General features: G+C 44.1%; 1 protein-coding gene across 2 annotated transcripts in view; it reads left to right on the top strand.

Annotated features, from left to right (window-relative positions):
- BMPER (BMP binding endothelial regulator) overlaps nt 1–26,139 on the top strand; it is a 221,828-nt gene that overhangs the window by 38,188 nt on the left and 157,501 nt on the right. For both annotated transcript variants that reach the window (XM_090287786.1, XM_090287785.1), the window contains exons 4-6: nt 16,694–16,776; nt 20,488–20,578; nt 24,795–24,877. In XM_090287786.1, coding sequence (XP_090143912.1) covers nt 16,694–16,776; nt 20,488–20,578; nt 24,795–24,877 — 257 coding nt within the window. The remainder of the gene's footprint in view (nt 1–16,693; nt 16,777–20,487; nt 20,579–24,794; nt 24,878–26,139) is intronic.

Here is a 26,139-nt window from a genome sequence, read left to right as displayed (position 1 = left end):
GGTTAGTTGATTTATGCTCATCACTTAGTCCTCACAACATCGGGGAATTTCCGTCTTTCTCATTTTACATATAAAGAAACCGAGGGCCTGAAGAAGTTAAATCATCAACCCAGAGATCAACCAAAGGGTGTCTATGTCTTCAAGGAGGTTGCTGTATTGGAGGGCACAAAGAAATACCGTTCGGTGGGGGAAGTTCTCCAGGGGAGTAGGGCAAAAGAAGGTGGACAGCTTGCGGGCTGAGGGCTGGGAGGCTGTTCATGTTCATGAGCAAGAAGAAGGTAATCACATCCAAAGAGGGCCATTCAGAGGAGGGCTTGGAGGCTGGGAGGGGGGACCATGGTACACACAAAGGCATGAAACAGTCCTTAGGCACTGCCTGCCACTTACAATCACCTAGGGAACTTGTTAAAATATCAGTTCCTGGGCTTCCCTCCAGATCTATTGAATTAAAACAAATGTGGAATACGTTTTTGTTTGTAAGTTCTTGATCATTTGGAGGAGGGTAGAGGGGTCAGACCAAAACGTAACAGAATTCTCTCATGATTTCTACATATAAAGAGATCTTGATATTAAAAAGGTAAATCTGAGGACAGAAGTACGAAATATGAAAACTCATATTTCCAGGATTCTTAAGCTTGTGTGTGTGTGTGCATTTGTATTGTGTTCCTGTTTGCTTCAGGTTGCCCCTGTGGTTCATTTGTTCACTTATTCATTCACTCATTCATTCAACAAGTATTTGCTAACCCACATGCCCAGTATTGATGGCTTGGCACTGCTTACCAATTGTTCTGAACTTTTAGAAAGCCAGAATATTCTTTTAAAAAAAAGTTAGTAAATTATAATGAACTCTTCTCAAGCAAGTGTTTTAGTGTCCTTTTCAGATTAGTTTATGCTAATAATGGTTATTAATTTCTCTCCAACCACCTAACAACTGCACAAAAGATTAATCTAATTTCAAAAAACTCAATATTGTTTGATGAAAACAAATGAGATCATCGAGAGTCGAACAGGCGGCTTTGGCAAGTTTTCTGTAGTTCCTTGGACTGCGAATTGCCCTGTAATTTGGAGTTCTTTCGTAACAATAATGTATTTGTTATCTAAATATGTATATGTTTGTTATTAGTGGATATAAACAAATAAGGTGTGTTTCAAACATTTATAAGCCAAATTCCATCTTCTTTATGTAAAGGATAAAATATTAATTGTCTGCAGTACTTTGATGAAAGACAGAAGAAAACAGTCTTTCATTTGTCAAGTGGGGCTTATTTTCTATTTCCCTTGTCTTTGGTTTCTCTGAGCTGTGCCTTGTTTTTCTATGACTTGTGATTTCATGAGTTGCATTTTTAAATAGCTTAACTTTTATATTTGATTTTAAAATATCCCATGATGTCTTAGAAAATGAAAGGGAAGAGGTAAAATATAAATATTTGCATACAGATCCCCCAAATCAGGACAACTGTCCTAGGTTCTGATATGTAAGATTTAGAGAGCAAAACACACATGGAGAATTCTCATTTATATACACCAAGTACAGACCAAAGTAAAAGGGAACGATGAACAATGGCAAAAGTTGAACCTTGTTAGTTACAACTTGCCTTTCATATAGTACAAGGTCATGAATAAGAGACCTCTTCTTAGTGTTGCCTTGAGACTGGAAGATGACAATGCCTTTCAGAATACTGCTATGTGGCTATTTTGAAGGGAGCCAACCACTTATCATATACAGGTATGAGCATTAAAACAAAAACCAAAAAAACAAAAAACAACTAAAAAGAAAATAATCACACTCTGTTGACCAAGTCAGCTGTCATTGTTTCAACTGTTTTAAGATAGAAAGGCTGAGTTAGCCGTGCAACCATAAATCTGTTTTGAACTAGAATTTCTTTTGGCAACTGCAGGATCGCAACCATGCTTTGCCCCAACTAAAGAGTGGCTCTTCCCCCAACTTCTGTTTTCCCTTCCTTTAGTCACAACCAAATTCTTGGCAGTGATTCTGTATGATTGTCCTTCATGCAGTGCGCCCCAGGTTTCACATCCCCCCAAATGAGTGCCCTGTCTTAAGGCCAGCGCACTATCAGTCCTCTTAACTACACCGGGGCTCCCTTTGGAGAAGATTCTGATACGCACAGACCCTGGTCCTTAGATCTTCACAGGTACTTCTGTCTTCTTATCATTCGGTCTTAACAGATGGGGCGTGCAGATGGTTAGGGAGGTGAAGTGCTGTTTCTCAGGATCACAGGGTTGAGAGAAGTTGCAGGGCCTAGAAGCCCATTCTTCTGGCTGCTCTCACCTCCCTGTGAGATAAGGAGGGAAGAGAGACCTGGAGAGGCAGGAGGGCTCTGGCAATGAAGGAGAGGGAGACCTGCCTCAGTGCTGCCTGCATCAGCCTGCCACGGCCCTTCTGGGCAGACCAGCAAGCTCACAGGAAGTACCTGGCCATGAAGCTTTGTGGAAGTAACTGAAGACAACATGTGGCATAGGAAGCAGCGGCTTTTCTTACTAATGGGCATTCTTTTGGGAAACCGTAACTTATTTTTTTTTTTTTTCCTCTTCAGTATCCATGATGAGGTATACTCTTCTGTGAGGTAGTGGGGGCCTGGTTTCCTAGAACCATTTTCATAGAGAATTCAAAATAGACAGAAGCATCTATAGTAAAAGTAAGTCTTCCTCCCACTCTTGACGTTGGTTATCTTGTACTTTTCCTCAAGACAGCCACTCCCCAGGTTCTTGGGGATCCTTCCAGAGACAGTTTCTGCATGCTGTGTGTGTTTTTTCATTACCAGCCACACAGAAGTCTTTACTAGTTTAGTCCTAGGTGTTTTAATGCTGAGACTCTGACCCCTCACTTAAAACACCTTGGGAAAGTGTGTTGCCCTGGAAAACATTCCCACCATTGAGCTGCAGCCGTCTAGTGACAGTGTTATATTTACCACGATTTGGTGCCTCAAAGAATTTGTGATGTATTTTTGATGAAAACTCTAAGATTATGAAATGCCTGCATATGTATTTTAACCAATAAGTATCTTAATCTTTAACAGTATAATTAATTTTATCTACCCAGCCCCAGAAATTTGAGTGGAGGTTTTTAATACGTTTTAAAGATGAGAAAAAAAACAAAACAGAATTAAAAAGTACAGGGGTTTCTTTTTTGCTCTTCTTTTTTCTAACTGAAAAAAGATGTATATAAAGTTATGTTTCATAGATTGGTTTCCCATAATATAAACCAGGCTATTTTGGCATTTAAATAAAAGTGACCCTATTTGAAAAGATTTTGTGAACATTAAAATCATCCTTTACAAAAATCTGTTTTTATTGTTAAAACTAGTATGAAAATTTAAAACAGAGATCAGCTTTCCCTGTCAAATTTGTCCCAATCCATTTACTCAGGGCCTCTGATTTTTAGATTCTGTAGGACTTTGGAAGGCAGTTTAAGTGGAGAGTTTGTGGTGGTCTTTACGTTCGAAGATTAGGTTTCCAAGGCTTGCTGCCGACTGGGGGCAAATCAGCCTTCGCTTGTCTAAAGTGGGCAAGTTGAGAAGGTTCCTCACTGTGATGGAGGAGGCTGGGGGCTCTGATCTCCCTGTTGAATCTCATGCCAGGTGCAACCATCAAACTTGGGTGTCCTCTCTGGTGGCCCCCCAGCCTTCAGCTCCTGATACGCAGTCTATTAATTTTCTGTTAAGGCATAACACATTCTGACAAACTTAGTGGCCTAAAATGATGCTCATCGATCATCGCGCAGTTTCCATGAGTTAGGGTTCTGGGCTGTGGACAGAGTCTCTTCTGAAGCTCAAGGTCATCTGCTAGGCTCACAGTGTTAGCAGAATTCAGTTCCTTACAGCTATAGAATGGCTTGCTTCCTCAAGGAGAACATTTTTCTGGCCTGTAAACCCTTTTTAAGGGCTCACCTATTAAGTCAGGCCCACTCTGGATATTGTCCTCTTTTATAACTCAAAGTCAAACTGAGGAGGAATCTTAATATTATCTGCAAAATCTCTTTGTTTTTACTATGTGACGTAGTCTAATCATAGGAGTGACATTTGCCATAGTCACAAGTCTTGCCTGTGTTCAGGGCAGGGAATTCCACATAGTGGGTGTAACAGGGAGTGGTGATCTTGGGGATGGCCTGAAAAGTCTACTAGCCACACTCAGTGAAGCTCCAGGACCCAGGGCAGGTAGAAGCCTCTATGACGAATCGTGCGTAGAGCTAGAAGAGAGCTTACCGGTCACTGCATGCAGTAAGTGCTAGCAGGTACAGCTCTTGGCCACCCCCTCTGCCCAGGTTAGGTGGCCACCAAGCCCTGCAAGGTCTGCCTCCTGCTTATCGCTCTTCCCTCCTCTCGTTCTGGACTCCTTCAGGTAGGAGGCTTCCTGTCATGGGGCTTTGCACACACTGTTACTTCTGCTTGGGCTGCTTTGCTACCACGCCATGCAGTTAACTTTTACCCTTTCTTTACTCCTTACTTTGGGCATCACTTCCTGGCCTCCATGGCTACTTGCCATAAAATTAAGGATCTGTCCTTAACACTTGGCACAGTTGTGATTTAGCATTTTGACTTTCTATAACTTCCACTGAACTGGGCGTTCTGGGAGAGCAGGGACTACCGTATTCCCAGCCGTGATCATTGTGCTTGGCACACACTAGTTAAATATCCCATTGGGGATATATACTAGTGGGAAAAGGGGAGGAGGGAAAAGACAGGAAAATTGGGGCTAAATTGTAGTCTTCCTAGTTCAATACGTGTCTCATGATGTCAACTGAATATTTAGTGTAATACTACAGAGCCATATACATCTTAACACATCTTCTGTCCTTTTTGGAATTCTGTGGGGCTTACAGAAGTTGACTGAGATTGTAGGGGAGAAGAAGAGTGGATACATAGGAATGGAAAATGGTTGCGTCTACAGACATATCACTTTGAATGTGTCTGATCTCATCTGATCTCAGAAGAAAAATGGTTGAATGTCTTTATACCAGTCCCAGCTCCTGATACTTTACTATTTTTCACTTAAATTCCACAAGGTTAAAAAAATCCTCTGCATCACCAGAGCCTAAGTGTATTTTCACATGCTAGTGGCTACGGTATATTTCAGTACTAATAGGCATAGTGATAACTTAAATGTAATTTTTAGTAGATCGTCCATTGTATACTGAAGTTACCAAATACATTACACAGTTATGACTTCAGATCCTGTAGTTACCATCATTTTGATATGATTAACTTCTTCCTTTAACAACACCACATAAAATGTATGTCTAGTTTGGCTTTGAGTCTTCTGCAGCTGTTCTTAAAGCTATTCTGTGACCACCTGTACCTGGCCCGTCATGCAGATTAAACCACTGTGCACCCCTGTCTTGTATTCCACTATGGGAATGAAATCACAGTGATGCTTATCATCACAAAATGTCTTAGAATCCAAACATTATCCCCTCTGAGGCTTCCATTGGCATTGTTTCATGGAGTCTGTCACACTGGGAAAAGTAAAGCAAGGTATTCTGAATGGAAAGTTGGGATGCATCATTAGAAACTACAGGAAAGAAATGATTTGACATGGTGGCCCCCAGCTTCTGTCTGGGTTCCTTTTTGTTTGCTGGTTAAGTTTGGCAACTGCAAAATTGAACATATGTCTGTAGGTGTGACTTGTATTTATTTATAAAGATGTATGAATGTACAATGCACCTATTTGTTATTTTAAGAACGATCATCAGGATGCAATTATAACGATCCTTATTGGGCTTTGATCAGAGAATAATCTCCGTCTCTTCAGAAGTTGGCCCTTTTTCTTAACATCAAATGTTCTGGGTTTGCTTTTTGAAAGGGATTTCATCGTGAGAGCTCATGTGCATTTGTTTGCCATGAAATTCTGCCTGATAGAGAGGCTTGCATTTACCAGTACTGATGTGATAATGAAGGTGAACAAAGTACATTGGTATGTCCATGAACTTGAGTGCCTTCTTCACTTAGATGAGCTTATTCACACCAGAGCCAGCTAATTATGCTTCCAGTAGCTTAGTGAGCACAGAGCTCAAGATGTTTATCTGCAGACATGCTCGGGCGTCAACCAGCTGATGTTGAATACACAAGGCAGCCTTCTGACTACTTGGGAATGTTGGGGCGTTCTCTGAGCCATACCTAGGACAGGCAGAGGCATCGGATTTAAAAACGCGCTTGGAGGTTTTGATATTTTGAGTCTGGGGGCTGTGCTATGGCCATCACAATGGGGGTGTGAATGCATGGGGAACAATTTCAGACTTCTAGAAGCTGCTGCCCAAAGGTTAGTCTCTCTCACTGGTGTCTTGTTTTTAGAGAGGGTGAATTTTTCTCCTCAATGCCCTTATCTACCCATATTTCAAATGTAATGAACACCTCCCTCTGGTTTCATGGCTGACATCAGAGGGGGCCGTGCAGGCTCCCATAAGACCCTTCAGGCAGTGTGGGGCTGCCTCCTCAGGCACGCACGCCTGCTGTTGCCCCCACAGTTCTGAAACCACCCCAGGCGAGTGAGGACCAGAAAAGAGTCCAGGTAAAGGAGGTGGCAGGCTGGTGGGGAGAGGTCGGCTGCAGGGACCTGCCCTCTCACAGGCCCCCTGGAGATGCCCTTAGTCCTCAGACTGCTCTTGGACACAGGCTTCCCGTAAGTGCACGTGGCCAACACAGGCAGGCTCCGTCCTGCAGCGGGCGAGGCTCCCGGAGGATGTGTGCCTGACTTTCTTATATACATAATTTAAAAAATGGCATCAAAGAGGATGTGCCCAGCGCACGTATTTTCTACACATAAACAAGTTTGTTCTAAAATTTATATTAAAAAAGCAAAAAACCTAGAGTAGCTAAAATAATTTTGTAACATAAGAATCAAGTAGGAAGGGTCCATCTACTCAATGTCAAGACTTATAGCCATGGTAATAAAGACAGTGTGGTACTACTGGCAGAGGGAGACACAAAGCTCAATGAAACAGAACGGAGAACCCAGAAAGAGACTCACCAAAATGTGCCCACCCGATTTTTGACAAAGGTGCCAAGGCAATTCAATGGAAGAAGACTAACCTTTTCCATATATGGTTCTGGAAGAACTAGACATTCATAGGCAAAAAAAATTGAATGTGATTTAACCTTATATGTTAAACAAATGTTAACACAACATTGATCATGGATATAAATGTGAAATGTCAAACTATGAAACATGTATGAAAAGCATGTAAGAGAAAATCTTTGGTACCTAGGGTTGGGTGAAGAGTTATTAGATTTCATAACAAAAACACAGTTCATAAGAAGGGACAAATGGTAAAGTAGACTTCATCAAGTATTGCTTTGTGGAAGATCTCGTGAAAAAAAAGTAATTAGAAAATGCAGGTGGTAATAAAACACATAAAAAGATATTTAATATCCTTAGCCATTAACAGAATGCAAGTCAAAACCACAGTAAGATATCACTACTCACCTATCAACATGTCTAAAAATATATATAGTGTGGTAACACCAAATGCTGCTGAGTAAGTTATAAATGAAGGCCTCGAGGTGATAGTGCAATTCTGTTTGTTGATTGGTTACCCAAATCTGCATATGTGCAAAAACTGCCTAGAACCACACATACACACGCAAACACACATGAATGCATGTAAAAACCAGTAAAATCTGAATCAGCGATGCAGACTTCATCGATGTCAATATCCCGATTTTGACATTGTGTATAGTAATGCAAGAATGTTAACATTGGGGGAAGTTGGGTGAACAGTGTGTGGGACCTCCCTATATATTTTTGTACCTTCCTTCCTGTGAATCTGTAATTATTTCAAAAGAAAAAGGAAAAGAGAAGTGTAAGATATTTCTGCCTTTGTTTGTTTTTTGCAGTGAACCTTAAGCATTGTATTTAATCAACCATAAAGGCATTAAAGTTGCATCTGTGTAATATGCTTCTCCAAGTATAAAAATGGTGCCAGACGTTACATCCGTCACACAAATGGCATTTCATATGTGTGTCATATATAGCTCATTTGTTCTTTACGTTTGTCAAAGAGATTTTCATAATGTCTTTGAAATTACTCTGGGGAAGCTGACAGTTCCATTCATGACGTTTTGCCTGTAGCCATCGTCATTCATTCTACCAGATTGCTGGTTGTTTGGCTCTCTTCAACTAAACTCTCTTTTCTTAGGCTGCCGCCAGGTACCCCAAACTGTGAGACATGTGCTGCCTTTGAAAAATGCATGGATCCAACCCTAGACCCCTGAATTTAATCTATTGATCTTATTATTTGTTGCTTCATAATGTCAGGAGTTCTAAGGCCTAGCCTGCTTGGTAGCCAAGGGTACAGATGTTTTAGAAGAGTTTAATCATAAATCCACAAGACCAGGTTCTGCCTCCTCTGCCAGAGAACCTGAATTTTCATTTATCATGTTGGTTTTCAGACCTCACTGGGACATGGCAAGTGTTCCTGAAAGGCATCATGTCATCTCCCCCTGGGGATGTCATTCTTAAAAGTACCACTTTCTGAGCTGCGTATAGGCACCTCAATGAGTGGAACGTGGGTGTGGGAGTATGACAAAAAATGTCCGTGTGACCTGGACAAAGGGATTTAGTTTTTGTGACTCTTGGTTTCCTATTTTTCAAAACCAGGGATAAAATGTTTTCTGTCCCAGCGGGCCCTTGATGAGAAGAACGCAGATCACGTGGGAAAACTCCAAGGACGTGCCTCACCCAGAAACAATTCCCTTGGCTCCTGCGGGAGGGCGATGTAGGTGATGCTCACGAACATGTTTTCAGGAGCTCATCTGGCAAAGTCACCACAGTGGCTGACGATGCTCTGCCCACATCAGAAAGGCAGTCTCGTGACTTCACAGGCCAGTCTCTCCCACTGTTCCTTCCTTTCCCACTTTTGCTCGGTGTGAACTCAACTGGGTTCTTTCTCCTTTGCCTGTAGAAGCAATGGCTGTTGGCTATTTGATAGCGCGGTGCTGAGGGTAAAGGGCCGGCTGCAATGCTAGCTCAGCCAGGGGTAGACGCGCGCCCACCCCGGGGAGTGATAAGGATAACAGCTGATCGAACGCAGGCACGGTGGGCAGTGTGGCTCATGGAAAAAAATTGTTCAAGGATGTTTCTCTCTTCGTGCATTGTATATTCCCTTGACTGTGTTAATTAAAAGTTTGAAAGCATGTTGTACTGAATAGAATCCTAAATTAGTTATGGCTCATAGAATCTCTTTCATTACCTTAATATCAATGCTAGATTTTGTATATATCATGATCCTAGGAAGTTATGAGACTGGTTCTATAAACCCCAATTTCATCACTTTATAGTCTTCAATAAACACATAGATTAGAAACCCCAGGAAGTCATGTGGGTGCTTTGTGTTCCTTTTTATTGGTGAAGTGGGCTGAATTACCAAGTCCTGTGTCCTCATCTGATATTTCTGTGCATTTGGGATTTTATTCAGAAAGCCATCAAAATTAAGTAACACAGCTTTCTAATTTATTTTTCTATTGTTGATTATTTTATTTCAATCCTATATTTAATGCCTAATTAGCAAACAAAACAAAGAGGCTCTGGAAAAGAATGTTGTGGCAAGAAGGCGCGCACCACTCTTTAAGAGGTCTGTGCATGGCGCTGATTCTTTCTTTTGGGATCGAGGAAATGGTTTGGCTATAAAATTCCCATTAGCCCTAAATAAGTAAAATTGCCTGCAGGATCCATGGTAGGTACAGCCTTGAAGAGTAATAAAAGCCTGTTTTAAATGAACTCCTTAGGACACGATTTAAGCCCTAGAATGGCTAGTCAGATTTTATGTTTATTCCTTCTGATTAGACTTCCATGTGTTTCTGGAGAACAGTGTCTGAAAAGTGGTTCATTACACAAATTGTATGGGGCTGGGGTAATTTGGGGCTTATTGACGAAGTCCAGGGGCTGGGGTGCCTATCAGGTGGCCCGGAAGCAGCAGAGCCTGGCAGACCTGTCTGCTCTGCTGCCCTGCTCCGTGTGGCATGAACCGATTTCAGAGACCCCCAGTTTGGTTTAATTTAAGTACCTGTGACCATTTGCTTGCCAACTCTGCCCCCAAAAGACAAGAATAAACTAGTAATTTGGGGGGCAAAAGTGAGCTTTGGAAAGAAAGACACCTTCTGAAATGATCTGATTATGGGTCTTGAACAGCATGGGAAGAAGGGACAAAGAGGTGTCGGTCTCCCTCCCATTTCTAAGGTTCGGTAGGCGCTGGGATACTCCGGCGTTTTCCTGATGGTGTTCAATCCCTGCCTGCCCGGTCTGTGGAGGAGGAAGGGGGTTGGTGCTGAAACACATGGGCTTTGCTATCTGACTTGATCCAGGGAAGTTCGCTGTTCCTGGAGGTGGAGTAGTGAGCTGGACTGGCCCACCTGCCGAGAGGAGAAAAGAGGATGTCCAGCGGGTGCCGTCCTTTCTGTGTTCTCTGTGGTTCCCGGCACTCGCTGTATGCGGGCATGTACTATTTGTTACCAGTAAAATTGAACCTTGACCAAGGGCCAGCTACACACCATGGACTGAGAGAGACCTGGGCACGGACGTGTCAGAGGCCACGTGTGTACAGAGAACGAGCCCAGGAGCAGACCCTGACTGCGGAAGGCTTCCCAGAGGCTGTGACCTGGGCTTGGATCTTGCAGAAAGAGTTAGTCACGCCGAGAAGGAGAACCTGGGTGACCTCTGTGTCATTATGGAGATGATGCAGATGGAGGGAATGGTTAAGGTCTGAGTTTTTCAAGAAGAGACCAGCATTCACAACCACAGGAGGAGATCTTCTGGCCGTAGTGGAGGGATTCTCAGTGCAGCAGACCTGCAGTGTGGGGGGTTTGGGGACAACAGAGAAGAGAATGAAGAAGTGGGTCCAGGCCAGGCCAGAGAGCTGCCTATGGTAAGAAGTTTGACTTGTGGTGTTGAATCCTGGTTGCCCATTGAATTCATCTTCCACCTCCTACTTCCAGAGACTCTGATCCAGTTGGTCTGGAGCAGAAAGGTTGGGGGGTAGGTACCAGTCTACACCTCTAGCTGCAAGAGAGTCTGGAATATGTAGTGCTCTGTGTCGGGACGAGAAAGAAATAGATGTTAGCCAGCGACTGAGCCTGAGTGAGTTGCACTTGATCCTGAATGCCGTGGTAGGTCATCTTCTACCTTAGCGTGGGGGTCTGCTCTCTGGTGGCGTAGGCTCTGTAAAGAGGGATTTTTATGTTACATTCACTGTTGTATCCCAGCACATGCTAGACCTTCATGTCTGATCGAACAATTAATGATTGGTGGATATTGGAAGGGAGTCGTGCCCGGGCGGAAACTTCCAGGATGAATTAGGGGTAAAGAGTTGAAGCAGGGAAGCCCCAACTACAAAGCTCAAGGTAGCACAGGGACAGTAGGAATGAGTACATTTTTAGAAACAGAAATGTTTACTTCTGCTATTTTAACTTTTTTTTTTTTTTTTTTTCGTTTACAGCGTAGCCACAGCTTATAGTTGACTACACCTCAGCCAGGCTGAGAGCCATCAGTCACTGATAGAGTTCAAGGGTGCAAATGAGATAATAAGACAGGGAGTTAAAAGGGCCCACGTGCGTAGATGTGAAGGCGGGTGCTTGAGAAAGGCCCCTATCTTTGCCGGGAGAAACAGTCAGCGAGCCTGTGTGATGATCCAGGTGAGAAATAACCAGCAGCTTCAGGGAGGCAGGTGTGGAGGGGGTGAAGGGATACATGGAAGAAAGCATCTAGAAGGGATGGGGGTGGGTGTATCAGAAGAAGAAAAGCGTGGTCAGACTGCCACCGAGAAGACCTAAAAGGTAAAGACTGAGTATCCTTGGATTGGGCACTTAGGCAGCTGCAGCCTGAGATGGTGGAGGTGGAAGCCAAGTAGCCTTGGTTAAAGAACTTGAACTTGCTTTAAGAACTATTCAAGTTCATTATGGTCAAGGAAAGGCATATAATCCCAGGGACCTAGACAGAGTTCCAGGAATGAAGGGAAAGGGCAGGTAAAGGAAGCTGGGGCCATGTCGGGGGGGGCCTTGGGTGGCAAGGGCTGAGTTTTTGGTAGTGATAAGACCCAGTTCTCTGCTCTTAGGCTCATGCTAACTTGAGAGCTGACCTGGTTAAGAGTAGAAGGAAGAAACTAGGTGGAGCAGAGGCTGTTAGAAGGCCAATGCTGGTTTTTTATAGTCCTGATGATATTTAACAGCTCTTTTAACAACAGAATGATGAAAATTTATGGCATTCTCTCTCCCATGGGATAATGTGGCCATTGAAAAAGGTCACAACTAATGGGAAAAATGAATTTCATTGCTTAATTGTGGATTCAGTTTATGTGTGTTCTCCCTGCTTCCCTTGTCACCTATTTTCTGAGTTGACGCGTTGACTAAGCCAAGTTTTTCTACGAGAGTACATAGGTTTACAAAAAAATGCTCTGCAGCTCTTCTTCACCCTGAAAATATTTAACAAAACAACAACAAAAAAGGCAAAATACATACAAAAGAAAAGGGTAGCTAGTTTAGGCTTGTTTTTGTATTATTTTAGTTTTGTAAGGAAGAACAATGTTGGGCTATATATGATGATTTAATCTTTTGTTGATTGAGTTTAGTGACAGAGAGAGAGAGAGAGAGAGAGAGACCAATTTGTTGTTCCACTTATTTTACAGTCATTGACTGATTTTTGTATGTGCCCTGACTGGAACTCAAACCCACAACCCTGGCATATCAGGACGATGCTCTAACCAGCGGAGCTACCTGGCCAGAGCTGTATGTGGTAAAAAGTTTAGATCAAGGTTTCTCAGCCTTGGCACAACTGACATTTGAACTGGTTGGTTCTTGTGCAATGTGGAATGTTTAGCAGCATCCCTGACCTCTACCCAATAGATGTTTGGAGCATCTTTACCCTTTAGTTGTGACCACTGAAAATATTTCCTAACATTTCTCAAAGTCCCCTGGGGAGCGGATAGGGGAGAGGCGAAATTGGCCTACATCAAGAATTGTTGGTTTAAATAGAGTGTAGTAATTTTATCAGAAAATAACCACTTCCTCCTGTTGTAGTACGGATGGTTTTATTGAAGCTTTTGGAATCTGCAAAGCTTTTTACCACCAGAAGAAAACTAATGAATGTTTACAAATTCCCCTGTTGAGAGTTTATTTAAAAATATTTAAAGACAAAGGAAAAGCTACTTTACTGGTTGCCTAACCATTCATTTGCTTACCCCACTTAACCACTCTTCCATTTAGTTCCTGGATCTGTTCACATTTAATTTTACAAGGATAGTATTGGCTTTTCTCCTGGGCCCGTAGGTACTCAACGGAAAGGATATTGTGTATTTGGAAGTGTCCACCTACTACTGCCAGTTTAGACCTGGGTGTGAAAATGTGGATTTCATGCAGAACCTGGATTCTAGTGTTAGTTTTACACCTAATGCCTTCTGAGCTACTTTAATCTTTCTGTGCAAATTTTCTCATCTGTAAAATGAAGGAGATCATCTATATTAATTTTGCTTCTAGTTCTAAAGATCTAAGATTGACCCCATGACACATCCTTCAATGCAGTGCAACCCAAAATGAGCTTTGCAGGTCACTGATGGTACATGGATGATGATGCTGGCCTCCAATGGCATGAAGGTGGAAAGGGAGCGTGAACAATTAGAAATGCTTTTTATAATTCAACGGAGCAATTCTATGCCTGTTGTGTATAATCATAAAATATTAGGCTAATGTTTCGTGCTAGTCTTTTAAATTTAATTTTTCTAGGAATTCATTTTTATTATATTTTATGGAAATATTAGTTGACATTGCATTGGAAGAACAAAAACAAAACAAATTGGTCTTTCACCACGGGTAGTTTGAGAAGCACTGTCTGGATATATAATGGAAAATTTTCTTTGCCTCTCTTTCTACCCTGGACCAGTAAGAGATGTTTAGTATATTAGTCCTCTGGGGTTTAAATAAAAGCAAAGGCAAGGTATTGCCTGTCTGTCATATTAGTAACACCAAGGTGATGGCCAATAGAATTATTCATAAAGGAATTTGCTTTATAGAAAACAAGTACTTCTGGAGTAAACATGAGGTTCTTTTTGATTGCATGTGTGTGTGTCTTCACACAGTTCATCTTAGCATTTGGCGTTAAGAACATGTTTATCTTAGGACATGAACTGAAGAGCAGTGAACAAATCCTTTTAAAAATTATTTTATTCCCTAGAACCCCTTTAGACATGAAGTCTACCAGAATGCTCAATATCCTGGGGTCTCCATCACTAGCTGAGGCTGGTGAAGGAGGCAGAGAAGGAAAAGGTATGGATTAGACTAAAGACGATTACATGACAGGTGCTATTGAGTCTGTTCTGACTCCTCCGCCATTTGGGAAAATCTATTACATGGAGTCAGGCGTGGCAGACCGACATGTGAACACGGGTGGTTAAGCAATAAAGCACTTTACAATTTGACCTTGGTCTTGACATGTTGAAATAGGATGGAGGAGCCAGGCTTCCCACTGACAGTCACTCGAAGCAGAAAACATTGCTGGGCTTTCTGCACTGAGGAGCTCTGGTTCCAATGCCTGTCATCCTGTAGGGGGTGGAGTAATTCAGAGAGGCCTTCCCTCCCTGGGGAGCCCCGCGCACAGCACTGGGCACTGTCGGGAACAATCTCTTGGCCTGCAGCTCCTCCTCGGTCTGTATGGGCTTTGTAGAGCACTTCCTCCTCCACAGCAAAAAGGCAAGAGTTTGCCTGCCCTATTAACAGCATAAAATCACCCTTTCTTTCCATTTTTTTTTTTAATCCAGAGGATGAAAATATATAACATATTTGGAAACTGCGCCGGTGGACTTGGCAAGCATTTCATATTTACTTGGACTTAACATACATGGATTTGGTGCTCTGATTTCCCCGCCTCCCTCCCTCCCTCCCTCCCTTGGGACACGTTATTTATTATCTGAGTGAGTCTGTGTGAGTGGATCAGACATGCACGTGGCATGTCTGTTGTGAGTGTGTTTGTTTGGGAAGATTTATGCTAGCCCAAATTGTTTTCTATTGGTTTTCATTGTTGAAAATTCACTGTATTCTTTCTTGGTTTGGCGTAAGCATTTGTAGTATGCTAGGGGTTCCTGTGGTTGAACATTTTATCACTGTAACACTTCATGCAAAGGAAATTAAAAAATATATAGTGAAAGCATTTCCCTAATATGTTTCCAATCTGCTGTGTACTTTAGTGATTTGATTTGTAGGAACTAGAGAGAAGAGTTCTTTGTAGTCATTCATAATGCTCTGGGAATTCAGGTCATGGTTCCAAGTCTATGAAAACGTCTCTCCAAATTTTCTGAAGTCTTTTGTTCTTGTTTGTATTGTATGTGTTAAGGGTTTTGTTGTTGTTGTTGTTACCACAGCAACATCTAAAGGGATTCAGGGAAGGAGGCAAGTCTTCTCTCTGTATCTTGGGCAAGTAAAACTGATGGGAATTGGGGTTGATTGGCTTGATGGACATCAGTCATTGGTACCAGAGACAGGTCCTTCTTCTATTTCTGCATTATCCTGTGCGTGTTCCTGCTTCTGTACTCTTTGGGCTGAGCACTCGGACTTGAACTGGTAAATCCTTTTGCCTGGCAGGCTCCTGATGATCCAATATGCAGTAGTGCTAGAGGCATAGCCCGACACCTCACCCCTCAAAGGGGAGCACACAGGGAGGAGGGTGTTATTTGGACTTAACTAAACCAAGATCTAGGCTGTGATCTTTGCATGGTTATTTCTTTTCATTTATTTATTTATTAAAACATTTTCTTTAAATCATCACCTGAGGATATGTTTATTGATTTTAGAGCAAGAGGAAGGGGGAGATAAAATGAGAGAGAGAGAGAGAGACATCAATGGGTTGCCTCTCATATATGCCCCCACTGGGAATCGAACCCGTGACCTTTTGGTGTACGGGCTGACACTCCAACTAGCTGAGCCACCCGGCCAGGGCTGCACCTGTATTTCTTTGGCTCTTTCTACAGGGGCTTAAGTGAACTGGCCTGTTGCCTCTGTTGAGGATCTCTGGCCTTTGACTTATGTTGTTTCCATTGAGTGAGCATGACCTCTGTTTTGGCTAGTGAATTAACATGTGATATTCTGTACATTGGTAGTTTCAGATTTCCTTAATCTAGTTCACAACCTGAGAGTAAAACCAAAGTCAAATATAAGATCAGCGCTCTTAGGGCTGGGAGGCAAGACCCGGGAGGTTTCATCTGGTAAAGAACGTGGCTTGTCAAGAGTCTTAGATGGATAGAGGATTTTGCAATCGTTTCCTGTATTTTAACTTTCTGCTTTTCCTTCCCACCATGTTTTGAACTTTCCTCTTGACCTCTAGCAGTTTTGAGTCCATTTAGTCTTATGTAAGATCCCCCTTTGCCGTGGCATTTTAGCCCCAGTCCTCCTCATATTTCACTAAGCATAAGTCAAGTCTCGCTTGGGGTTATGGGTTTGGGCCAAGAGAGCTTATCAATCCATGGTTTTTCATTTGAAAATATAGTCCGTGCCATTAATCTTCTCCACAGTCAAAGAATTAATGTAAGTGAAAGTCAAGTGGATATTTAAAAAGCTTAGTTATGTTGTGGGGAAAACAGCCAGGGAGCATGATGGTTCCTGCGATCGCTAGCCCTGCCATAACTTCTTTTGCTCCAGAGATAAAGGAAACAAACCCACATTCATTGTTGGCCTGTCTTCCCGCTTCTGTGTTTCCGGTCTAGGTTGCACCTATGAAGGAAATACCTACAACAGCTCCTTCAAATGGCAGAGTCCTGCGGAACCCTGTGTCCTGCGTCAGTGCCAGGTAAAAAAAACACCAAAACCCAACTGTGTCCTTGTACATATTTATTGTGACACCCACTGACACAGGACAGACACAGGGTAGATATGGGACGGGACTTGCTTTCAGAAACACACAGCAGAATTGCTCACCGTTGTTAAGTTGTGCCTGGAAGAACTCCTAGAAGATGCATGTGTCCTTGGAGAGAACTCACGTCTTCCTGTGAGTCAACCTTAAGTGAAGCCCTAATTCCTGTTAGCAGAAAGAGGTACTGTTAGCGGATATAAGTTTTCCTTCTCTGATTTAAAAACACGTTGAATTGGAGCCAATCTGTGCACTATATTCAATCAAAGCAGTTCGTACACTGTAACCCCAATGATTTCAGCCCAACAAATTTAAGAGCCACTGGGTCAGCTCCTAAGGAGTCCACTGTGGCTGGTGTTTGCTGAGCTCGGAAAAGCACAGACTCCACCTGGCTCTGGTCTTACAGGTCTGAAACACAGCAGGATTTTTGAACTCCGTTTTTATTGCTTAAGAAATGCTCTTTAAAAAGTTCTGAAACACAGCAAGATTTTTAAACTCCATTTTTATTGCTTAAGAAATGCTCTTGAAAAAGTTCTCATTCAATTTTGGCATAATTTAAAAATTCTTCTCTGTAGAGAAGATGCTGTTAAATCATCTTACCCCTCGCCTCATTTCACTCTTCAAGGATATACTTTTGCATGTGAAGGAAAAAAGAAAGTTTAGTATAATAATGCATATTTCTCTCCAAGCTTATCTCAAGTATATTTACATTTAGTTTATGGAAATCTGAATTTTATCTATTCATGTTTTTATTACATGCCCACAATGGTCCTGTTCACTTGTCAGATCTTCAGTGATTTATTCAGTTAATTATTCAGCTTATTTATGTAGTAAATCTAAACTGTGTGTGAACATATGTAGCAGGTAGCACAGATATAAATAACAGATTAATTGAATAAATATTTGTTGACTTTTTACTTTATGGCACAGGGAGACAATGAGTTGTAATAACATCAAAAGCCCACATTTATTCTAAGACCTGCACCAGCCCACCCCCACCCTGCTTTTTGACCAATGACATTTCCCCTCTTTGATAGGGGCGTTCAGAAAGCCCTGGTTACACATCTTCTAAATGAGACAGCTGCATGCCTTTGGAGTCTAGAACAACATAATTCCCCAGGGTCTTGAAGACCCTGAGGTTGCACTGACCAACGGTGAATGTGGGTGACGGCTTTGTTTCAAGTAAATGAAAATTATTATTGGGGGAGGGGGCAATATTTTGTTGACTGAGTAATATATTAAACCACTATCTGTTAATACTGAAACTCCTATTGCCTACCATCGGAGTCACTAGCCACTCAGCAGGGCCCAGAGAGAATGATGCAGACATCATTATTGGAAGAGACCCTAAAGGCCAAAGGCCCTGGGAGTCAGGAAACACTAACCTGCAAAATGCAGCAGAGAAAGGAGATGGTACCTACCCAAGTGGAACTTGCCATTTCATTTTCCTCCTTAAAAAACAAACAAACAAACAGACAAACAAAAAAAACCTTTGCCTAAGCCCTGCTTGCTAATTTAAAAATATCACTTCATTCAAGAATCATAAAAGCAAACCTATGTCAGGGTAGTTACAAAAATCTGCTCCTCGACTCCGCTGGCACCTTCCTACTCCTGCTCACCTTCTTCCTTCTTCAGGGAGGAGACCTCATCCATGACCAGGCACTGGCACCTGTCAGGGAAGCCTTCACTTGAGGTGCTCCTGTGCAGAACGGCACAAGTGCGGCCTCTGTCTCCACGCTCCTGCCTTCACAGGGGGCAGAGTCTCTTCCCTTCACATGCAAAGGCATATCCTTAAACAGAGGAGAGAGTGCAGCCTCGTAAGGGAAATATGGGCTCTGCCACTCCTGAAACTTGTTGCTGAGCCTCAGTGGCCCTAATGAGGACAGGCCCTCACAGGGTAGCTGTGAGCCACGAGGAGGCCGATGTGGAAATGACGTCTGGCGGAGCCTGCGTGTCCTGGGTCCAGGTGGGGACCAGGCAGGCAACAGCTGTCTAATGACCTGGTTGATTTCCGCTTGAGTTGAATTCGAGCTTATTTCATATCCTCCTACCAAAGGAGTTCTGGTAGTAAAAAAATTACCTTTATTTTCTGCTTGTAGTTTTTTTGACTGGAAGAGGACACTCTTTGAAAATAAGACAGGCAATTCATGCTGGGAACAAACCTGAATCCTCCGTCTGGGTTGCAGATAAAGGGAAATTGCATTGCGTCAGTTAGGTCACAAAAGCACCAATCTTTATTTTGTATATCATAGTGTCCAGCAGGTTTTTTTTCTTTCCCGATATAATACAGACCGTAATATACACTACTGGGAGTGGAAACCTCAGGCCTGACAGATAGGAAGACATTCAGGAGATAACCCTTGTTGGATTGAGATGATATGGTAGCAGACATGATGAAGAACATTAACTGGTTATCAAATTGTTACATGATTTTTGCTCTGTGCTGTACCTCCCCCGAAAACACTCCTGAACACACAAACAAACACACGTATTCGTTTATAAAACAGGTAGCGAATATGGTAGAAATTCTTCAAAAGCCAGCTCTAAAAATTAACCTAAAAATGTTTTGATTGACATTACAATATTAGCGTCCCAAGATCAGTTTGCCAAGGAGTCGTTTGAATTCATGATTCAGACCTACAGCCTCTATTTGGACACATATATTATCACTTTAAAATAGCTGTAGCTAACGTCTCCCGTCGATGCTGGAGAACCAGGCTCTGTGGGAGGCAGGGTGAAATTTCCAAGACCGCGGAGCTGGTCTAGTTATTTCTGGAAGGGTGGTAAGGAACCATAATTAATGGCTTTAAGTATAGTAACAATTATGGAAAACACAGTAAGCACTCAGAACTTAAAACCGTTGTGAATGAACAGCGAGGCTCTGTCAGCTATTGACAGACAGCAAGGTCTCAAGCACTAAGTTAGAAAGAAAGAAAGAAAGGAAGGAAGGACGGAAGGAAGGAAGGAAGGAAGGAAGGAAGGAAGGAAGGAAGGAAGGAAGAAAGGAAGGAGAGAAAGAAAGAAAGAAGGAAGGAAGGAAGGAAGGAAGGAAGGAAGGAAGGAAGGAAAGAGAAAGAAAGAAAGGAAGGAAGGAAGGAAGGAAGGAAGGAAGGAAGGAAAGAAAGAAAGAGAAAGAAAGAAAGAAAGAAAGAAAGAAAGAAAGAAAAAGAAAGAAAGAAAGAAAGAAAGGAGAAAGAAAGAAAGAAAGAAAGAAGAAAGAAGGAAGGAAGGAAGGAAGGAAGGAAGGAAGGAAGGAAGGAAGGAAGGAAGGAAGGAAGAAAGGAAGGAAGGAAGGAAGGAAGGAAGGAAGGAAGGAAGGAAGGAAGGAAGGAAGGAAGGAAAAGAAAGGAAAGAAGAAAGAAAGAAACTGGGGCCAAAGAGAAAGACCCAGGATGGGAGTGGGAGAGTTGGGGGGTGGGTGGGAGAGCAGCAACAGGGTCAGGACTCCGAGTCCAAATGCATCGGTGGGCTGAGCCAGGGAGACGTGACTCACTGGTGCCCCGTACCTCTGGGCCCGACACTGACCCTCACCGGGCATGTTTTGTGTTCGGACGCTTCTCCGGTTTTCCTGGTTACCTTCCCAAAGTGGGCAACTCCTTGGGGGCAGCGGGAAGTTCGGGGCTGACTTTCCCTGTGGCGTCTGTTTTCCAGGAAGGCGTGGTCACCGAGGCCGAGGTGCGATGTGTCGTGCACTGTAAAAACCCCGCCAAGCCCCTGGGAGCCTGCTGCCCCACGTGCCCAGGTAACTGCCCGGGAGGGAGGCCGCGGGGTTCGCTGTCGGAACCTCTGCGTTCTCCAGGAATGCGTGTTTCTCCGCCTTCCTGCCTGGGGATTTTCTCACTTTACATCTGGGTACCTGATGGGTTTCCAGAGCCAACTTCTTTTGCATAGAAACGTCCGGCTGGACTCCCCGGTGAGCCCGGGATGAATGCGATGTGCTGTAGGTCTTGGCATGTGGCCGCTCAGGGCTTGGGAGGCCCGCTTTCCACTCCGCGGGGCCACAGATAACGCTTATTTTGGAAGGAAAGGCTGTGGCTTTTCCTTGCTACCAGAAATGTCTTTTTACTGCTTCAGTTTGCAGTGCGTTGGCCAGAGCCTGCCTTGGCTATGAGGTAACCAGATGTTTTCTGAAAACCAAGAGCCGCGTCCCTAAGTGAATGTAGCCCAGAGTTTCACTGGTCTCCGTTGTCAGGGTGACGCAACCCACTGGGGCATTGTCCTTCTGAGGGTCCCCCGTGCCCAGCTGACAGCGGACGGGTCTTTCCTGTCCTGGGGGCTGGCAGGCTTCCTCCCACTTTTCTGAACAGGATGACAAAGGCGTCCTGCATCTCTTCTTGCCCTTAGGTAGGAGCCCAGGGATTTTGAGGTGAGAGATTTTTTTCTGCTCCCGTAGGCCCTGGCCTGTACTCTTGGACAGATGGTCTGCAGTTTGGGTTTTCTGCTGAGTGTTTTTCCTCATTGGAGGTGATACTCCCAACTCCTTGCTTTTGAGGTTGATCTCCAAAGAGCACTCTGTTCTGAGAACCTTCCTGAGTGGGACATGCGGGGGGATGCTCCTGCCGTCCCCCTCCATGCGGTCTGAAATACATCTAGACCAGAGTCCCTCCTGCGGTCTAGTCTCTTCTCATCTTCAAATGACCGTAAGGACATTCCCTTTCCATGACCTCTCTTCTGACCTCCCTAAGGTCCCCGCACAGTCTTTATCGAGCAAAACTTCCTTTTCAGAGTGGAGTTTCTGTGACGTGTTGGTGGATGAGCTCACATGAAGACCAAAAACTGGTTGATAATTCTTTCCATAATCCAGTTATTTTGTATCTATCACACAGGGTTCACTTGAGTACTTTTTACTTCTGAACGCATTAAATAGGCTTTGTATCACGTAACCATCCTCCTAAATGCCTAACAGATCTTCATTAAGCTAAATCACTAGTTTTCTAGGCTGCATATTAAAATCACCTGGAAAGCTTTAAAAAATAAACATGGATGTCTCAGCTGCATCACAGACCAAGTCCATGAAAATCTCTGAGGGTGGGACCCAGCCATCCCGGATAATTCTATGCCTGAGATTGATAACAGAGCAAATTTTTTACACTGTATAGATTTAAAAATTATCACAGCTCTTAAATATCCATTCAGTTGCATTGAGTAGACGGTTGCTTTGTTGATATAGAATCAACTCAGCATGTGTAACATTCCTCTTCAGTAGGGAGATAGCTGTATTTTTTTGGCTGCCTTTGAAAGTGTGGGTCTACGGACATCAGGGTGAATGTATTTCAGCTGATGAAGTCATCATATTGGAGCAGTTGCTTCCTCCTTTCTGTTTTTGGCTGAGTTCCCAAGAAGGCAAGGCTGAACACCACGGCTGTACATGCGCTACAAAGTCAGGCGCTCGTGGCTTTCTAGGGAGCGAGGAGGTACTGTTCTCACTTCACAGAGGAAGGAATTGGACCCAATGAGAACAAGGCCTGAGAGCGGGTAAAGGACGAAGGTGGGCTTGGGCTTGGTGTGGCCATGATATTGTACTATCTCTCACCGCCCCCACGCCGTGATCATTATTCTGCTTGGGTCCAGGTGCCTTTGGAGGCAGATCTTTACAGTTAGCAACCAGGGCCACACACTAGTCCCTGCTGCCTGGGAAAGCTCTGTGCCCTCAGTGATGGGGTCCAGAATCAACTTTGCTCTCTCTCCCTAATTCCAAAGGCCACCCTTTGGGATGCAAATCAGAAGACTCAGAAGAGGCCACATCCAAAACGCTTTATCCTTTGTCTTGGGAGTCTGGACTTAGCCAAGGCTACAAAGGGACAGTCAGGGGGAGCCTTTGGGTTATTCTCCTTGGTATTTGGAGGACTGGCATCTGTCACTGCTTGTGGAATGGTATGCCACATAATGGCCACCATGTACCATCTGTGGTCAGCTTCTTCCTGAGACAGATTTCAGGGCATTCTTGGTTGTCTGCTCCTTCCTTTTCTTCTGACTCTCTGCTCGAGGATGGTGGGTCATGATGGGAACAGATTGCATGGAATTTTCATGTAAAATTCCCTATTTAAGTTGCCAAATGTAGATTGTTGTGGTCAATCATCTGCCCACCTGTATGATAGAACCTGTGGTGCCAATATGTATGAGAAAGAATTGAAGACGCTTTGCTGGCAGTGTCCTTTGAAAGGAGATGGCTGGGTACGTGTCATTGTGAACAATGCTGAGTTACAGCCTCTGGAAGGACCCAGGTTTGTGAGGTCTTCCCACATCAGTGGGAAAAGCAAGGAGGTGGTTGATGGCTGGGTGTGGGCATCGAGAAGACTCTAAAACCAGTTTCACTCAGCTACTCAGCTTCAGTCTTGGTACTTTTTGTCTGCATGTCTTTCTTTCTTTTTTTCTTTTAAGTATATTTTATTGATTATATTGTTACAATAGTTTCAATTTTTTCCCCTTTGCTCCCCTCCGCCCAGCACCCCCCTCCCCCAACAATCCCCCCAACTAGTCCATGCCCCTGGGTCATACATACAAGCTCTCCTGCCTCACCCTTTCATATATTCTTCTTCTTCTTTTTTTAAAAATAATTATTTATTTATTTATGTATTTTAACAATAAAAAATAACAACCCCCCCCCCCCCAGACTTAAGACCCTTTATAATCTTATAAAGGACAATGGACGAAGGTCTCGAGCTCCTCTAGCTGCTTCAAGCTGGACATGGTCATTGTCCTACGTACCCTTGGGTCCAGAATCCCTAATAAGAGTGGGGGTGTGGAGTGCATGTCTTTCAATTGAACAAAGGGCTCTGTACCTGGCTTTCAAGTGAATGGGTCCAACAGCTCAGCCAGGTGGGGAGGGGTGGTCCTTAGTTCTCCTTGGAAGGAGCTGGCTGCTACCAGAGTTTGGTGGATTCCGTTGATGAGTTCAGTTGGCGGGCCTCGAACATCCCCAGGGGCATGAGTCTGTCTTTCATGAGAGCCCTCCTTTTTGAGTTTTGGCCATTGGTTCTGCTGCCTCCAGCACTGCTGATTGTGTGCAGAGGGACCTCAGCTGTTCTGGCGAAGTGCCTCCGGAGGACAGACCTGAAGAAAGTGGCTTTGCCATTAGCTGATGGTCCTCCCATGGCCTGAATGACATGGAATTACTGGCCAGTCTATGCTTTAGGTCACTTCTGTTAAGAATATAAGCATGTCCTGAGCATCTTTCTGAATGAGAGGCACCCCCTGGGCTTTTGGTCCTGTTTTTAGCCAGACTTGGTGGCGAGCCACACCCCCTTTAACAGGACATCGGGAGGGACTGAAAGCCTGTGCCGTCCCTCCTGACCTGCCTTTGCCCCCCTCTGCCTGGGCACCTCATCCTCTGTATGGTGTGGCCAGTGGATCGTGATGAATTGAGCTCAAATCCCAGCTCCTCTGCCTGCCAGCTGGGTAAGTTAGTCCTCTCTGAGCCATGTCTTCCCCATCTCTGGGGACAGTGATAAGAGCCCCTACTTTGCAGGCGCACTGTGAAGATGGAGTGCAATCAGGGGTACAGAGGGCCTAGTGGAGGCTGGGCAACCCCTGGGTTCTCACCAAGTGGCAGCTCTTTGTGCCCTTTCGTTACTTAGCTCCTCATGGACTTCCCTCCCTGGGACTCCCTCTGTCTGCCTCCTCGGCCCCCACTGGGGTTTGGTTCCCTGGTCGTGGTCGGTAAGGTCATGGCGAGACCTACAGACTCTGCAGGGCTCCGCTGTGCACTGATCCCAGGCGGACCTTGCTTCCACCCTCTTATGTGCTTTCTAGCATCTTTGGCTTTCTGGGCACATGCCAGCACTTTGTATTCCATTGGGCCTTTGGTTTGGTTGTTTGTTTTCTACTATGAAGCAGTATTGTCCTCTGGTTAAAGAGGATGCTCGGCTAGGTGGAGGTGGAGGAGCAGTGGATGGAAGAATTGTGACAAACTGAACAGAGGCTAATGCCCTCATTCTAAACCCTTCCTTGCTTTCCAGGCTGTGTGTTTGAGGGTGTGCAGTACCGAGAAGGGGAGGCCTTTCAGCCGGAAGGAAACAAATGCACCAAGTGTTCCTGTGTTGTAAGTACTGCCCTGGGCACTCCAAGGACTTCCCTTCTGGCTAATTGCAGCTGGGACTCACTAGGAGCGGCCCCGACTCTCCTTACAGCCTCTCCTTCTGTCTCTCCTGATATGGAACCAAGGAACAAGCTCGACTCTCTGCGGTAGGGTTCTTGACCTTGGCCCTGCTGGCATTCTGGGCTGGGCAGGTCTTGGTGGCAGCAGCTGTCTTGCGCATTGAGGGATGTTCAGCATGTCCTTGGCTGCTACCCATTAGATGCGAGTAGCACTTGCCCCCTCGGTTGTGACACCCCCAAATGTGTGCAGACATCGCGTTATATCCCCTGGAGAACAAGGTCTCTCCTGATTGAGAACCACTGGTCTAAAGAATAAGGGAAAGAGACTGACTTTCCTTCACTTGCCATCTTCTTTGGGCAGACGTGGACTCTCTGCTCTTTGGGTTGAAGGGTCTTCTCTCTGAGGCAGCTGTTGAGTTCCTGAATGCAGTCAGATGGGCAGCAGAAGGGGGTCAAGTGCAGCTTGCCTCAGTGTATCCTGTGTGGTGACAGACCCTGGACAGAGATGATTGGTCAGTTCCATCGTGGGGAGTGGACAGGAGGAAGTGGTCCCTAAGTGATGGATCCAGGGCAGAGTAGGGATTAGAGAAACAGAGCCACAGACTTGCCTTCCCAAGCACCGTCGACTTGTACTTTATGTACCAAGAATACCTTCCGCGTGCATAACAATGAAAAAGGAACTTGGCTTCTGTTGTAATATCAAGGGGATCTTTTTTATGTATGTATTTTAAATTTGGAGTAAAATATGGGTGATGATGGTGGTCATCGTGATGATGGGGAACCTGGTCTTCGCCAGCTGTTCCAAGTTATTTACACCATATATTTTTAAAGCGTTTAATCTTTTGTAATAAAGAACATGCAGTGTGCATCTCAGAATATTAAAGAATAATGGGAAACTTTAGCGTCATAATTTCACCAAAGTGGAATCAGATGTGGATCATCATAAATCATAGCATTTGTCATTTCTCAACGTGTCCTTCCTAAAATCTTTCCCCTTCCTATAGCACACGGTGTAGAGGGTCCAGAGTAAAGTAAACATGACTGAGGGTGAGGGGGTTTGTATGGGGAGGGAGGGAGACTGAGAAGGAGTGGATACACGTAACACATGCAACATGAGGTATACAATACCCATCATATTGTAATAGTATATAAAACACAGAGGTAATTTACTAATGAAGATGAACATGATTTCGCACATTCAGCTTC

Source organism: Furipterus horrens, unplaced genomic scaffold (genome assembly GCF_987537825.1).
Source record: "Furipterus horrens unplaced genomic scaffold, mFurHor1.1.pri manual_scaffold_9, whole genome shotgun sequence".
In the NCBI taxonomy this organism is placed as follows: domain Eukaryota; kingdom Metazoa; phylum Chordata; class Mammalia; order Chiroptera; family Furipteridae; genus Furipterus; species Furipterus horrens.
This window is presented reverse-complemented; position numbering and strand designations above follow the sequence as displayed.